General features: G+C 48.9%; 1 protein-coding gene across 1 annotated transcript in view; it reads right to left on the bottom strand.

Annotated features, from left to right (window-relative positions):
* LOC144722051 (MAM domain-containing protein 2-like) overlaps nt 1-17,326 on the bottom strand; it is a 42,104-nt gene that overhangs the window by 23,967 nt on the left and 811 nt on the right. Inside the window, exons 2-5 of the mRNA XM_078600136.1 lie at nt 15,457-15,870; nt 9,819-10,114; nt 2,471-2,552; nt 446-589 (exon numbers count right to left, since the gene is read on the bottom strand). Of these exons, the coding sequence (XP_078456262.1) occupies nt 446-589; nt 2,471-2,552; nt 9,819-10,114; nt 15,457-15,870 (936 nt within the window). The remainder of the gene's footprint in view (nt 1-445; nt 590-2,470; nt 2,553-9,818; nt 10,115-15,456; nt 15,871-17,326) is intronic.

Here is a 17,326-nt window from a genome sequence, read left to right on the forward strand (position 1 = left end):
CTATGACCAAATCACCAGACTTTTTTTCCCTATCGCACTAGATCTCGGAAAGCTGAGCAGGATTGAGCGTGGATAGTGCTCGGATGGGCGACCACCACGTATTAAACAGGTGTTATAGGCTGCAGCAGAATCCATCGTCATTCTCACCAGGCCACACGCCGACCGGCGATGTGAAGCATGGTCAAAGTAACCTCCACGACCCCGCGCAGCAGGGAGAGGCTCGGTATGCCTATTAGCTCATTGAAAACAACAAACACAGGACCGTGCACGTCCGTGTCTCTAGAGCAATTGCGAACCCCGATCGTATTGTGCGGTGGTATCGTTGACGTGCACTGACGGAGCTGATGGCCCACGTCCATGGAGGACGGATCGACGGGGAATGTCGATCCGAGGTCTTGGCGGTGGCTTTTGCGTTCGTGACTTGCGGTCCGAGTGAGCCACTCACCCTGCTGGCTCAGGAAGCTGTCGTGGTCCATGGGTCGGTTGTAAAGTGCCGGGTAGCGTCGCCCGCCCCCTCGCATGGCCCACGACGCCTCCTCCTCCGCCTCGTTCTCGTAGCCGCACAGGTGCTCCTCCTCGAAGCCGCACGCTGCACTCGCACGGCGGAGGCGGTCACCGCTGACGAGCCTCAAGCACACCAATCGTACGGCACGCCGAGTGTGGAGACGTATACAACGCAACTATTTATATTTCACCCGGTAAGGCCACACTGAGCTATGTAGCTCTATTTTAGAAGAGACCCTGGCCACAAATGATAGCTCAACGAAGTGGCTTATCATGTGTAAATGTATAGCAGCCATATACTCTAAACGCATGTTGATTCTAAATGTGAAGGGGATTAATTGGAGGACCCGGAGAAAAAATCAACACGACTACAGGGAGAGAGACATGCAAACTCCAAATATAGAGGAGTCAGAGTCGGGACGGAATTCACAACCTCCTGTATACCAGGTGAGGTATATTCTTAGGTTTTTTCGGTAAAGTCACGTAGGTAAAACATCAAAATTAATGAAAATAAAATAAAACAAAAATCACGACGTTTCGGAGGCAACACAAGTCTCCGTCATCAGGTGGGACCGTCACAGCCGAATTAGCTGCATCAAGTGAGGCAATGATTCAAGATGTAATCCCTTATAAGCCGATGAGTTGTACTAACATTCTGATGAGCTCCCCCCCCCCCCTCTCCTCCCCCCTTCAACTTGCTTATAAGGGATTACATCTTGAATCATTGCCTCACTTGATGTAGCTAATTCGGCTGTGACGGTCCCACCTGATGACGGAGACTTGTGTTGCCTCCGAAACGTCGTAATTTTTTGTTTTATTTTATTTTATTTTCATTAATTTTGATGTTTTACCTACGTGACTTTACCGAAAAAACCTAAGAATATGATTCCTTGCAGTCACGAAAGCTTCAAATCTAGAACCAGGTGAGGTAGTTGACATCTCGCCACCGTGGCACAGTATGCGTGAGCACAAAGAAATGCATGGAAAGTGGAAATATGCAAACAAAAAATACCTATACAGCTGAAAATGTGTATTACAAAACACTCTGTACCTAATTCTTGACTTAAAGCTTTCGTGACTGCAGGAATTCATACTCTTTTGGGTCTTTCGGTAAAGTCACGTAGATAGAAAAATAAAATAAAAATCGCGACGTTTCAGGTGAAAAAATATATTTCTCCTGCCTCAGCAGTTCGCCTGCTCTATTTTTTCAGACGATTGCTTAAGTTGCGATTGAAACGTCGTGATTTATTTTTATTGTTCTATCTACGTGACTTTACCGAAAGACCCAAAGTGTACTCTATACCTACCTGAATAAGAGATACATAAAAATAGATTTACACGTGAATAGGTAGGTGTCATACATGCCAACGACTCCCTGTATAGCTTATAACAGACTGTTGGGGTAACTGCTGCTAGCGAGCACATCGTAAGGCAAACACGGTGCTCAGATAATCAAAGTCGGTCCTCCGGCTTGCAGCGCAGCGTGCTAACCACTGCGCCACCGCTCCCCAGACATAACGACAACGATGCCCTGCATGGCCCAACAACAGACTAGTTTGGGCCAGTGCCGTTCGCGGGAGCGCACACTTGCACACACGATACCACCACCTCCACAGGTTACTCGAACCGGCCATCAAGAACAGAATGACCCCGTGACATCACGGTAATACAACCCCTGCCCTTTTTTTGACGACGCTCAAGAAAATGCCGTGTCAGAAGTAAACGTCTCGGTGAGCCAAAGCCACGAGCTATGGGGGGTAGAGAGGAAGCGGCACAAACGAGACTTGGGGGTAGGGGAGTGCACAAGAAAGTTGGGTCACTCATGGATAGGGTGGAGGTGGGGGGGGTAAACAGCAGCACTTATACAGAACACGACAGGAGACACGGACAATCACAACCACATGTGTGGCCAGAAGCGATGGGGGGGACGGGCTGTGTAAAGCGAGCAGTGGGGGGCGAGTCTCACCCAGGCAGAACCTGTCCGAGAGGCTGATTTCCTCTATCGCCACCACCACAGCTCCCTCGCTCAGCGTAGCCTCGAACACCAGCTGTGGGAGTAAGGAGGCGGTGAAGGAGACGGCGCGTGTCACGTGGCGGCTGCCCGCGCCTGTCATCCGGTGACACGGAGGCGAGGTTGGTGGACCACGGGAGAGACGTGGCCATTATTTGAAAGCGCATGTGCACCAGGAGGGCCGGAGGTTTGCTGTTCATTAGCAGCAGTAATGCAAGTAGGTTTTTCACCGATTTTTTTAAAAACCTCTCTGCTCGGGGGGGGGGGGGGGGGAGCAGTGGTGAAATGCATTGTGCACTGATTTGTGAACCCGGTGACTTGCGATCGATTCCCAGTCACGGTAAACATTAGCGACGAGTGATATCCGAACCGGTCCCTGGACGAACACTTTGCAAGGGCTGGTATGGAGCAAAATAAGTTAAACGTATGTACATACAAGCCAGCAGTCGATTAAGAAAGTGGTGCAATTTTTTTTTTAAATGGACCTCCACGCTCAAACAATTGTGGAGCTTCATCTCCACTCGCGGTCCTGAGCCAGTGGTGGAAATCCTAAATCACCTGTTTTGCAGACCCATATCACCATGTGCTGCAATCTGAGGTATGTAAATGTATTCTTGGTTCTATCGGTAAAGTCACGTAGATCGAAAATAAAAATAACAGATAATAGAATAACAAAAATATCATAAATTGAAAATAATAAAAGCAAAAAAACCCACGACGTTTCGATCGCAACACAAGCGGCTTTCATTTTTTATTATCTCTCATTTTTATTAAATTTTCAATCTGCGTGACTTTACCGAAAGAACCAAGAATATGAATTCCTGCAGTCACGAAAGCTTTGAGCATGTAAATGTGCTATTTTATTCATCTTGGAGGGACGGTGGACTGAGCTTGGACTCGGAATCCTGACCTGAAATCACAATCTCACAAGCGACGTCATTGTTGCTCAACCAGTAATTACCAAGTGCCCTTTTGCGCACACAATCGTTGGGCTTTGCTTATCTCCACCCCTACCAAGGACCGAAATGCCACATTCCTACGGCAGTGCTTGGTCACTCCGTAGGACGACCACTGCTGACGATGCGGTTATTGCCAGCTGAGCAGTCTAGACTCAAACCGACATGCAAAAAAGACACGTCTCACTGCCCCCAGACGATTAAAAAAAAAACAGAAACGTGCATTGAAACACAACGCAAATGCGCACGCACTTCAGCGGAGTGTTACGCGGATTTCAGTGTTGTTTCTTCAGTCGGCATGGGACACGTTGGCACCCTTCCACGGCGTTACAGTGTCTCTGCAGGCTCCCGTCTTGGCCACGGTACGGCCACCGCCGAACCAGCGCAGGCAGCGGCAACATCTGCAGCGGCGGTAACTCCACGTGGCACCCGGCCAGCCCAATGCCCTAAATCACCCTTTCAATTAATAACCGCCAAAATGGCAGACCAGACGTTCTGCTCTCTTACACGCCCGTATAACCTACAGAGGTGAAATCTGGTGGTTAATGCAAACATGATTAGCCGAGGTATGCCTAGCTCTGCGATCATACATTTACTTGCAAATTCCATCTCTAGCCCCGCCCACTTACCAATGGGTTGTACCCATCTCAGACCTTTATAACCTTTGACTGCAGCAGCTCTCTCGCTGCATTTCTTCCTGCCTCAGCAGTCCGCCTGCTGTGCTTTTTCACCTGAGGACGATTGCTTGTGTTGCGATCGAAACGTCGTGAATTAAACATTTTTTTTAAAAATAAATTTTCTATCTACGTGACTTTACCGAAAGACCCAAAGAGTTTATCTACAATCTACGTTGCGAAAGAAGTTCAACATAGTACATACATGCATACCCTTCTGCCCCTCTTGCCGTCATTGCACCGGCCCACTGGGCGAACGGCAATTCGCCTGGCGAGTTCGTCCTCGAGTTGGGCGCGCACGCACTCGTCAGGAGCCAATTTAGCTGCAGGCCGATTGAAACTGAGTTGAGATTTCGAGTTGAGCCGAGAGTGTGATGGGCCCAATGGGGAAGGCAAATCGCGTGAGCAGCCCCCCGTCAACCCCTGCTGCTTGCCTCACCCACAGCTCCTACGTTGACAAAGGGGCTTGGGTCTGACAACCTGGATGGAAACGTTTAAGCGCGTTGCTGAAATCGTTGACAGGTGCCCACCGTGCTGGTGTCGAATTGCGACGGTGGTTGGAGTTGGTGGGAAACCTCAAGCCAACACAATTATGAACTTATAACATGAGTCATGCTGTTATTGTTTTTATTTTTTGGTGGGGGGGGGCGGGGGGTGGGAGCACTTGCTGAATTCACAAACCCAATCTTTTGGAGACTGACACGGTGACTCATGCTGTAAATAAAAGACAAAGATCCCCCGTAAAGCCTTCACAGACTGTAGGGGCAAGTGCTGTTAGCGAGCACCTATGAACGCCGGCACGGCACACGAGGGGGTGGGTGTCCAGCACCACGCCCGGCCGCCTTTGTCTCCCCAGTGGCGATGATTACACACAGCACCAGGTACTAATTTGAGGCTGAGTCGACCTAGGGGAGGCCCAGGACCGGTTCAGATGATCGTCACCGGTGTTGGCTAACCGCTACACGACCGCTCCCCACAACGTGATAACCACTGGCACACACACACACTGATGCAGTTCTCGTATTTGGCTGTAGTTAAAGAATTTCGATAAACTGTAGAAGAGTTAAATAAACAGCAGCTCTACCTTGTGAAACATGTTAAATACATGCGCCTTTTGGCGTCATCTGGTCCAACACCATGTGAGACTAGGCTCTAAGGAAAGCTGTCTCGGGTGTGGACCAATCAACTTCAAGGACAGTGCACACATTATCAGAGTTATGTTTTTTGTTTGCATTATGACTGCAGGTATTGTGGTCAATGCAAACATGACTCCTTGTAAAAAAAAGGTGTCAGTTTTGTTGCCAGATGAAAGAGTAAAAAAACAATTATCATACATGCCTGTATCATACATGCCTGCGTGTATGGTACAATGCAACATTTCTACCGACAAGAAACATGTGGGATTCAGTTTCCAGATACTCATTGTGAGATCCGGCCAAAAGTCACTGAGCTGGGTGACGACACTGAAGAAACCCGTGAAACTCGAGACAATGAATGTGTGCAAATGTGACAGCTGACACGTTCCTGAGCTCATATAATGCATGCTGTGTGGTTTCACTGCTTTACACGTGACATCCTATGACAGCATCTGAGAAATGTTTCAATAAACATGCAGTTTTCCTCATAAAATGTATTTTTCTTAGCATTTTTATGAGCTACAAACATAGAAAGAAAGAACAAAAAGGCGAGACACGCAGGGACACAATGTACATACAAAAGAGTAGGATACCCCGATGTAGCCTGGATAGATTGTTGAGACTAGTGTTGTTAGTGAGCGCCTATTAAGGGCTGACACGGCGCACAAGCGAGTGGTTTGGCCAACTCCAAGTCCGGCCACCTTTTTCTGATCAATGCAGATGTTTACACACCGCACCGAGTACTCATTTAAGGCCGAGTCTACCTCGAGGAGGCCCGGCCGTGCGCTAACTGCTGAGCTGCCGATTTGAATTACCTTTTCACAATTTTTTTTATTCCAGTTCAGCACAGCGTCTTGTGAGGCGATCCCATTGGGATGATTACTCAAATTGGAATTGTATCGCAATCGAATGGTTCACACCAAACGTGGCCGTTCAAAGTCGGTCTTTACGATGCAAAGTGTTCAGAATCCTGGGGGTGGTGGGATTGACTGGAGGAGCTATGCCCACGCTTAATGAATAGAGAGTGCGGGGCAGATATGTTGCGAGTGAGCATTCATGGAATTTCCATGCACATGTATTACAGGAAATTGCTATAAATACTACATATGCTTGTCTTTTTTTAAATGCTCTACTCTGGTGTGCATGTAATGCATAATGTACAGCATGTGGAAGGGGAATATGTTTCAGGCCGTACATACATCCATAACAGAGGTTTTTTTTGGGTTAGATCGCGTAAATATATAAATCTGTCGTTAAAACCCGCCACCACCCGACACAGCCGACTAGTAAGGGTTGTCACGTAAACAGAACGTGCCAATTCGCCACTAGTACAGCACACCGGTGTGTCGGAGAGCCAAGCCACAACATTTACAATCTGAGTACGACGTTTCGCCACTAATAACAACTAGCTTCATCAGGCGACAGCCAGATTTGGTCGCGAAAGCCTACGTGTTACACGTACGTACATGCAACTGGTACATATGCACAGACCTTTTGCCAATCCACTGCTGGATGAGGGCTGCCCCACGCCATGCCAGCCAAGGGGGTAAGCTCACGATAACGTCACCACGCTGGTAAGTCCGAGTTGGTGATGGCTGGGGACATGGACGCTAGAGCATAGAAGAACCGTACAACAGTGGATCCTGGTGCACTCGCTCCTTTGCTCTCTGTTCTGTGATTGGTGGTCACCCAAACACGCCCTATCCCAGGCCCAACCTGCTTAGCTTCTGATATCCGAAAACACTGTGCACATTTGGTCATTGGCATATACGTGCATAAGCTTGACGCGTATATAAATATTTTTTTTCGAACCAGACCACAGTCCAAAACGTTCATGCATCTGGGGAATAAATTAAGAACAATGATAGATGGCGCTTGCTTGGTGCAGCCAGACAAGCGTTCCAGCGCTCTTGACACCGCTGAAGCCTCCGGTCGAAACGGAAAATCCAGAAAAGCAACGACATTCATACCAGAGAAAGTTCAATTTGCTGCATCACCCACGCTGAGGATTCAACGGGCGGAAAGAGCCGTGGCGCCGTGGTTAGCGCACGGCGCGATGAAACGGCAACCCGAGTTCGAATCCCTGGCTTACGGTTGCCATCAATGGCAACTGATAGCTGCCCGGTTTTGACCAGCCCTTTGTTAACCCGCACTGACCAGCGTGGTGAAGTATGGTCAAACAAGCCCGATGATTGACAATTGTGTCGGTGGGGGGGGGGGTGAAGAGGACTTCATACCAGCAGTGGACAAAAGGATCATGCAGGAAACAGGGACCTTTTTTCAACAAATACACGCAACTACTTGTATTTTTAGCAATTCTATCATCCGTTAGGTGCCCAGGCTCTTACACTAAGGTTATAGAAGTAGCAGGCGGTGCTCACTAAATTTAGCGAGACGAAACCACGCCAATTGCGGACGTAAGTGCACGTGTTTACGTTTTTCTCATTGCCGGCGTGATTAATCACACGCAGCAGAAACCAGTCATCGCTTGCGTCTCGAGTGTCTGGCGTGGAAATCACATGGGCCGCGGCGGCGTCGCAAATCTTGAAGGCTTACTCCTTCGGAGAGGTTTCCTGGGCATCTGTTCTTGCTTAGACGTGAAAGGTGGGGGGCTGACTGGCGCTGCCGTGAGCGTTAATCGCAAGGGGAAGTTGCCCCGAGCCGTCATGCACAGCCGTTGCCGGGACCTCTCGAGCCACAATGCTCTGGGGCTGAGCAACAAGAAATACGTTTTTTTCAGGGTTATAGCGCGTAAATATACAAACCCACAAACACCCAATAAAGCTAATTAGTAAGGTTTGTCACGTAAGCAGAACATGCCAACGGTGTGTTGTAGACGAAATCCACAACATTTAAAATCTGAGTACGATGTTTCGCCAGTAATTACAACCAGCATCATCAGTCGGCAGCCAGATTTGTTGATGATATTGGTCGCGAAAGCCTACGTGTTAAACCGAGGAAGAGCGGTGTTGGGTTTTCCCTGTTCCAGTCTACATTCTACCCCCTGTCCCCCTCTCACCCGAAGACCTCTACCGTGCGGTAACTTCTGTACCATCAAAGACTGCCCAGGAAATCGAGCCTAACGGCTCATTGGGCCCTTCCTGCTGAAATAAATGAACACAATTACAAAAAATAAACACATTTGCAAATACATAATCGCATTTTATACACTGACATACCATTCACACCACAGCATACTGGTATTCGTGAACGAAAGAATCACGGTCATGAATAGTGTAAACCAGAGGTCGCAAACGGGTTTTAATTCCTTACCCGTACCCGGCCGCACCAGGGTCGCAAACGGGTACCCGTACCCGGCCCTACCCGTACCCTACCCGTATCCGGCCGGGTACGGGTAGGGTACGGGTATCGGGTACCTGATTGCGACCTCTGGGATGAAGCCATGTTGCAGGCGCGGGTGGGTTGATTCTAGGAACTTGAATTGTGAGAAGAGACAAGACGTTGGGAAATGAGTGACAAACAGTTACTCACCAGTGACTCAAGGTCTACCCGTACCCATACCCGGCCGCACCAGGGTCGCAAACGGGTACCCGTACCCGTACCCGGCCGGGTACGGGTAGCCAGGTATCGGGTAGGGTACGGGTATCGGGTACCCGGTTGCGACCTCTGGTGTAAACCAGACAAACACCTAAACTGGTTTTTACTTCATTGCATATCATCAGCAAGGGAGAGGCCTTGACAAAGTGGGATTCCTAAGCCAACTGCACAGTGTCAGCTTGCAAGGTCAAATCGCTTCCCATTGTGCGCATGCTGAGTAATACACTCGTCACGTCGTGTCCACGATCATCATTCATACATGTGTTGGACTGGATCAACTGCTGTTAGGAAACATCACCACAGCAGGATGACAGTGACATTCCCTTTCGGACAGTGCCGATGTCCTCTGCCCTCGTTTTTTCGGGTTGTGCCCAACAGCTCTCCGATGCCATTTCGGTTTTTGCAAAGTGCTGCTCATCGTGATGTCTGACGTTTAGCTGCACATGCTGGGAGCTTCTTCGAGAGCCCATGTCCTGAACAAGTTCCTGGCACATGAATTCGGTTTCAGAAGAAACTCTCAGGACAGGGAGCGAACCGTCGGACATCATTTGACGATTCACTCTAGATTAAAAACGAATTTCTTTAGAACTGATTTTGTGGCTCGTTTGTTGTCCTTCCCCGCACCTCCGATCAGCATGGTTGGCTACATACGGTGCAAAACAGTTCAACATCAATACATACATCCTGCGCACATAAAAGTTTAGTCAAGAAACAAGGTTACGTAATGTTACGTTGTAAACTTTAGTGTGCCTGCCAACAGTGAGTTTTTTGGCATGCATTTTAAGTCGTTTTGGCTGACTGTGAAGTCCAATGCCTTCCCCGCACCTTCAATTTGCACGGTGGGCTACGTACGGCGCCACAGAAATTCGACACAACAGCACACGTCCACTCTGAGCATCACGCAGCACGACCTGAAAACACACCGCAGAGCAGCGCGCGCCGTCGCCGTGCCGAAGCCACCCGGCTCGCCGACCCTCACCTGGAAGGGCTCGTCAAAGGGGCCCACGTCGAACGCCCCGAAGCGCCAGCCCTCGTCGTTCACGTCCCCCCGAGCGACGCTCGTCCACACGGCGGCGGCGGCGGCACCGTCGGCACCGTCGGCCGCAACGAAGGCTCCGTGGACGAGGGCCCGAGCCGCCAGGCCCGCGCGGGGACCGCCGCTCACGCGGTACACGAGCTCCACGCACGCACGCCGGCCCGCCGCCACCGATGGGCCCACCAGGCGCGACGCGGGAGCCTCCGGCGGCACTGACTTGCCCACCGACATGACGCCGTCTATGGGCGGGGGGGGGGGGCGCACGCACCGAGAGAGCTTACGGGAGGAGACGAATAGGCAGCCACCCGTCCCAGGTGGGTTTTTTATGGTTCGAGGATTGAACTCCCTTTTTGAAGGAGCTGTCTTGGAAAAATCTGTGAAAAAAAACCTAAGAGTACTCATCGGATTCCTCAAGCGTACATATTCTGATTCTGTAATTGTGAGATATTCCTTTCCAATGATATGTCCTGGGTTTTTTTTGTGCCTCAAAAGTGGCACGCTCAGTGGAGCTGTCAGATAATTAAAAAGTAAAGTCAGTGTACCCCTCTGTCAAGAGAGAAAAAAATGGCAGTGCCTGAATCTGCACGCCTCAATCGGCAGCCCTGAGTCAGCGGTGGAAATTGCACATTCTCATGGCAGGGACGAACCTCTTGAGACCTCCACAAACGGCAAGCTCATCCCATAGGCTCGAGAGGGATAATGGGCAACGCCAATCTCTGGCCAAGAGTTTGAATTTCTATCCTTCCGATGGCGAATTGAGGCACCTAACCACGGTGCCAGAGGGCTGGACAGCGAGCCCTGGCAGTCTGAGGCATATGCAGGCGAGGACTGGGCCACCAAATTTCTGGGCATTTGGCTAGAAAGCAACGACACCTGTTCTTATGCATGGTGGTCGCCCAGTAGCTTAACGAGAGTGGGGGCATGGGGAGTGGGGGGGGTGACTTCCCCCCCCCCTCCTGGTGGCCAAATCTACGAGTTAGGCCCCTCTTGACAACCAACATGAGATACGGTGTCAACAACAGTGTAAAAGAACAAAATAACGTAATTACAGCGCGGTTTACATTAACGTTCCACGTTTTGTTTTAATTTAATTAGAGCAGTTTTGGGGCCCCATCTGACCGATTGCTGCACCCACTGAGCCGATAATATAGTTACGTAGGTAAAATAATAATAAAATTAACATTAATAAAAGTAATAATAAAAATAAAATAATAAATCACGACGTTTCGGAGGCAACACAAGTCTCCGTCATCAGGTGGGACCGTCACAGCTAGATTTACTGTATCATACTCTTAGGGAAAAAAACTAAGAGTATGAATCCTTGCAGTCACGAAAGCTTCAAATCAACGATAATATAGTTACTACGTCACTGTGGTCGCCCTACTAGAGATATCCAGATTTAACTCTGGCGAGATCCGCATGCATTGACCATATTTTAAAAGTGGCGTGTGCGCTTTTATTCCCGGAAGTTTTGTGTGAGCATAATGTGGGATTACAAAATGTCTGTACGCACGTGCTAAACTAAAACTAAACTTTTTAATTCGACCGGGTAAGGCGCACTAAGCTATATAAAGTCGCTCTTGTTCAGAATGGACCTGGGCTCAAATGATGGGCTCAACGAAGCGTCTTATCGTCGTCTGGAAATGTATAGTAGCAGCCAAACACTCTCAACACGTGTTTCTAAATGTGGAGGGGAAAAACCGGCGGACCCAGAGAATGTTATTTTAAGCAATTCAACTAAACAGCCTTTGCAGATGCTGTTGGGTGTGTGTGTGTATGTATGAACATGTGTGTAAACATCGCCACTGGGGAGACAAAGGCGGCCGGGCGTGGTGCTGGCCACCCACCTCCTCGTGTACCGTTCCGGCCGTCATAGGTGCTCGCTAACAGCACTTGCCCCTACAGTCTGTTAAGGCTATACGGGAGATCTTTGTCTTTGTATTAACATGTGCGCGTCCTTTCGTGTATGCGTGTGCGCGTGTCTAAACGAGGCATTGCAGAGTTGTGCAGGCACACACAAGCAGAGGCAATCGCATGCAGTCACACACAGAAACAGATGTCCATGCGGCCCCGCAGACTTGCTGAAGCAAGTGCTGTTAGTAGGCATCTAAATCAGCTGAGCATGGCACAGAACACAGTGGTATGGCGAACACGTATGGGGCCGTCCATAAATGACGTCACGCGATTTTGGAAGATTTTTGACCCCCCTCCCTCGTCACACGGCGTCACACACACCTACACACACACCTACATACAACAACAACCGCCATTCGCCACTAAGTGGCGGTGACGTCACCACGACGCTTGTGCCAGGCCATGTGCACCTTGAGGCCACGTGAAGTGTCGAACGCCCGCTGGCAGGAGGTCACGGGGCAGACCCAGGTGCCACGGGTCGACTGACCGAGATGACCGAGATGACTGGCTGATGCACCACCTGTGCCCCCTACTGTGCCAACTTGCTGTGCTTTAGCCACCCGGCGCTCCGCTCTACATACACACACACCTACATACACACACACCTACACACACACCTACATACACACCTACATACACACACACCTACACACACACCTCTACATACACACACACCTACACACACACCTCTACATACACACACCAACACACACCTACATACATACACACACACCTACATACACCACAATGCACAGTACCACCCACACAGCCACTTAAACGCACAAGATAGCCACAGATGAGCCTGCATTTCCTCTCCTGGTGGTTGAATGTAATTACTCGAGCTGACTTTAGAGTTTACTAAGTGTCAATCTAGATTTGAATCTAAGTGTCTTGCGCTCTACGCTTCCCTACCTTTCGGTGATTGCATCTCCATAATCTGTACAGTCATAACACACTCGCCTTCAGGAGGCCTTCTAAAGAATATTTACATTATTATTATTATTTAAAACCCGTGCTCAAGTATCTGCTTAAGAGCAAATATAATACATCTCATTACATATACTGGATAATAATTGTCGTTTATCCAGTAAAGGGGTCGTCCATAAATGACGTCACGCGATTTTGGACGATTTTTGACCCCCCCCCCTCTTCGTCACACGGCGTCACAAAAAGTCAGACCCCCCTCAAATATGACGTCACAAAGATCTGCCGCCCCCCCCCCCCGCATTTTTTTTTTTATAAAACATGCTTCAAATCGCTTTAAACTATCGTCATTGTAGTGCGTATTTAATGTGGTGCTGTACTCTGATGTTGTAGGAGAAAACATGTATTAAAAAGTCTATTTAATTAAGTAGAACGTGTTGTCTCTATTTATTTAAAGTTGCGAATTTTGATGTGACGTCACATTTCTCAACCACCCCCCCCCCTTGTCACACATCGTCACAAATGTCTGACTCCCCCCCCCCCCTAGGTGTGTGACGTCATTTATGGACGGCCCCAAATCTTTATCCGATTCTGAAGATGCATGACTACTCAGTAACGAATTGGCCATGCATAACGATGCAGGGCCCTCTGCGGCCTCGTTTGCAAGTGGGAATTGACCTGAGACTGGCAAGAGAGCCGCGCTTACCAAGGAGGAGGAGATACACTCAAATATTCATGCAGATCCAGAAACATGCTTTGTGTGCTGCCCTCTGTTGGCCACCTTGGATCTCTACAGGAAGGGGCATTGGGCGTCTAATTCATACGATGTCCGTCAATGCGTGATCCACCAACTCGGCTTTTTTTTGTTCAAGTGCCGGTCTTTGCACGCATGTGCCACCACGCCCATCAACATTAAAAACAATTTGAACCGTAACAAAATAATTTATTACCAGCGCTTTGTCAATCCAATGCATGAAGGGCACCCCATGCGGTGTTGGTCACGTGGGTTCCGTGTTGGTCACGTGGGGTTGTTGAAGGGGGCTCCTCGGAACGTTTCAAATATCCCTCGCCGCTGATGTGAGCCGTGGCTGGGAATTGAACTCAGGACACCGGGCTCACGGTGCGGGGTATCATCGCCTGCACTTCTGCTCAAGGCCCCTCCGCCCCCATTGCTGAGGGACTACTTTTTTCTTGTGGTTTTCTTTGCTTTGATTAATTTCTATTTTTTTAATTCTTTTTTTACGTGACTTTACCGAAAGAACCAAGAATAGGACGACTCCGTTTTAGCTTGGTATGGTGTGGGACTGTTTTGTTTTTGCTGCCTTGCCCAATCTTGATCAATCAGACTTATATAATGAATGAATCTATTTATTATTTAGTGGCTTGCCTACCATGTTCTCTAGTGTGCACTCCTGTCGTTTTGTGTTTGTATTGTTTGCTGTTGTAACTCGATGAACCATCCTTACTGGAGCTTCATAGCTCATCGGATTTCTCCTGCAAGTCTAAATAAAATATCCTGACAATGAAAAGGACATAAATGTAATTCCCTGTCTTTGTCTTGTTCCCACTGGCGAGCGAGAAGTGAATTTACTTAATCACCACGTGTCAGAATAATCACGGCGTTTTAATTGACACACTCGTGCAGCGTTCAGAGTGGTGGCTGAATTTGACCGCTTTGGCAAATGCGCTTGGAGATGCGTCGAATGTTTAGTAATCGTGTCGAAAATGTATAACGGAAGACCACGGAATTCTCTGGCGCCGTTCTCTCCAGAAAGAAACGCTATATCATTCGTTTCCACTGGGCCATTCTGCACCAACGCAACACTGAGTGCGGCATTAAATCAATTCCACTTACGTACCACGTGTGCATCCAAGTCGCAGCAAGGCCAGTGTGTGATGCACGTGGTACGGCATGTAGGAAGAGGCATGCCCACGACAACACGAGAAGGCCACAGGTTACAATTGAGAAAGCCTTGGGCTAGTGCCGGTGGTGCACAAGTCACAATTATTTACCGGAGAAAGCCTCTCTGAGCCACAATACTTTTTGTACGAGGGTCCTGCGTTGGAGATGTTTTTGCCAAATCCCATGAATGAGTGTTCGACATGTGGGAGGAAACTGGAAAACCCTGATAAAACCCATGCATACTCGGGAATAACACTCAACACTGCCATCTCCTGGCCACCTTGCAGCTCCACGCATACACCACCTGGCGAGCTGTGGTGAGTTACTGACCAACCCGACCATGTTCTTGGTTCTTTCGGTAAAGTCACGTAGAAGGGAAATAATAAAATAATGAAAATAAAACAATAAAATACAATTCTCACGACGTTTCGGCCACAACGCAAGCAGCCGTCCTCAGGTGAAGAACAGGTCTGTCGGAAAGACAGCGTCTGTTCTTCACCTGAGGACGGCTGCTTGCATTGTGGCCGAAACGTCGTGAGAATTGTATTTTATTATGTTTTATTTTTATTATTTTATTATTTCCCTTCTACGTGACTTTACCGAAAGAACCAAGAAGATGAATCCCTGCAGTCACGAAAGCTTTAAATCGAAATTTAACCCGACCATGCTTAATTTCTCTTTGAGTCTGTTTCACTTGGTCGGTCGAAACGCCAAACACTCATCGATGGAATCGGCCAAGGATCCCAATGCAAGGATCCCTTCTCACAAAATCCTTGAGACTCAGTTGAGGTCGCTCCCCCACGAGAAGAAATAAAACGAATCTGCTGCCAGTCGACTCACCGCGCCAAACCCACTGGAACTCCCCGGATCTGTCGTTTGTGAACCCGCAGGTGCCGCGCTTGAAGCGGCAGGACGGGGATTCCCTCCCGAAGCGAGTGCCGTCGTCTGCCGGCCGCGTCCCGGTGCCGGCCTGCCTGCCCCTGTGCCGTCTCCTGGCAGCAGCGCCCGCCGCCGCGGGGTGCCCGTTCCTCCCGCGCCGGCCGCCTCCCGGGGCGCTTCTCTCAACCGCGAGGCCGCCCCCATCCGTGCCGGAGCCGGGCTCTCGGTCCGGCCCCGCCATGCCGAGCTGAGCGTGGCCGGATCCCGCGTCCGCACGGAGCCGCTCGACGGGCCCTCGGTTCAGCAGAAGACGAGGCCGCCACGTGACGCTGGCGCTGCTGCTGCGTCGACGAGGGCCCGGCCAGGCGGCCGCATCTGTCAACGGGGGATGAGGGGGTTGAAACAAGAGACGGATTTAGAAAGTGGATTTTAGAAACCTGATCGAGGTTTGGGAGGTAGGGTGGTCTTGAAATTTCAGGGGGGGGTTTTGGTTTGTTTTATAGGGCCATACGTTAATAGTGATGAATGTACATTCTGGAGAAAAAAAATGTTATATTAATATTTGGGGTCTCAAGGGGAGAGGTTTGGGGTGGGGGAGGGGCGGTGGGGGGTGATTGCTACCATCGCCCTTCCTGTAGGTCCCGACGCTTCGATGAAAAGCCACACAGCAACATCGCCCCCGACCGGCAAAATACATCTAAACCCTTTGCTTTCCCACCTGATGACGGACGCTTGTGTTGCGCCCGAAACGTCGTGATTTTGTTTTATTTTATACCTACTTGACTTTACCGAAAGAACCAACGAGTATGGATTCCTGCAGTCACGAAAGCTTAAAATCAAGATTGAAATATATCGATTAATTACGAAGGTGTTCGTAAGTGTCTTTTTGCGAGTTCTGCATACAATTACTGACACTATAAACACACACCGTGGACTTATAGATGCTTAATAAGAAGCGGGAATTCCGTGTCTAATTTATTTAAACAAATCTGAGTCCACTGAGATTCACGGGATTGAATTACCCCTTGTATTATGTTGGTATGTCGAACTTTATTTTGCCCCGTACGAAGCCAACCGTGCTAATCGGAGGTGCGGGGGAAGGACAAGAAACTAAACACAATAACATATTACAGATACTCAAATGATGGACTTTACATTGCACTATAAACTCTGCGACCTGAGTTTGATTCCTGGCCATGGCAAACCGTCAGTGGTGAATGTTTTCCAAACTAAGGCTGTGCTCACCCCCACTTCACCAAACTGCATTGACCAATGTGGTGAAGTATGACCGACACAGTGTGGAGAAGGCTTCATCAGCAGTGGATTGACAAAGGGCTGTGGATTATTGATGTACAACTCTTCTGAAGAATCTGCCACCACCAACATAGACGATGCTACTCAATGGTATGCGAGGGCATTGGTCCGCTTACACTTGTTTTAGGCTTTTAGTATCAAACTCTTTAAAAAGTACTCGTAAAATTTAGTTATGAACGTATTATATGGTATTTAATTTCAGGTGCATTAAGAAAAACCTCTGGATGTAAAACGTTGTCGGCCAACACTTAAAAATAAGCTCATCAATGCGGTCCTCCAATTTTGGGAGGGCCAACGAAATGTACATTTTTCAGTTTACATTTTTTTTATAGACTTTAATATCTTTATAGCTAATTTCATCTCTATAGTCCTTCTAGAACATCGTCAGAATTCGCATCACTCTGTAACTCACAACCGCCTCTAAATGGCAAGCTATTTCAAGATCTAATGAAGCTGATAATGATGATGACGATGAATGTGGTAAAGTATTGTCAGGCTGGGGTTCCACGGGTTTGCC

The sequence above is a fragment of the Lampetra planeri genome, chromosome 13 (assembly GCF_965212315.1).
Source record: "Lampetra planeri chromosome 13, kcLamPlan1.2.h2, whole genome shotgun sequence".
Lineage (NCBI taxonomy): Eukaryota > Metazoa > Chordata > Hyperoartia > Petromyzontiformes > Petromyzontidae > Lampetra > Lampetra planeri.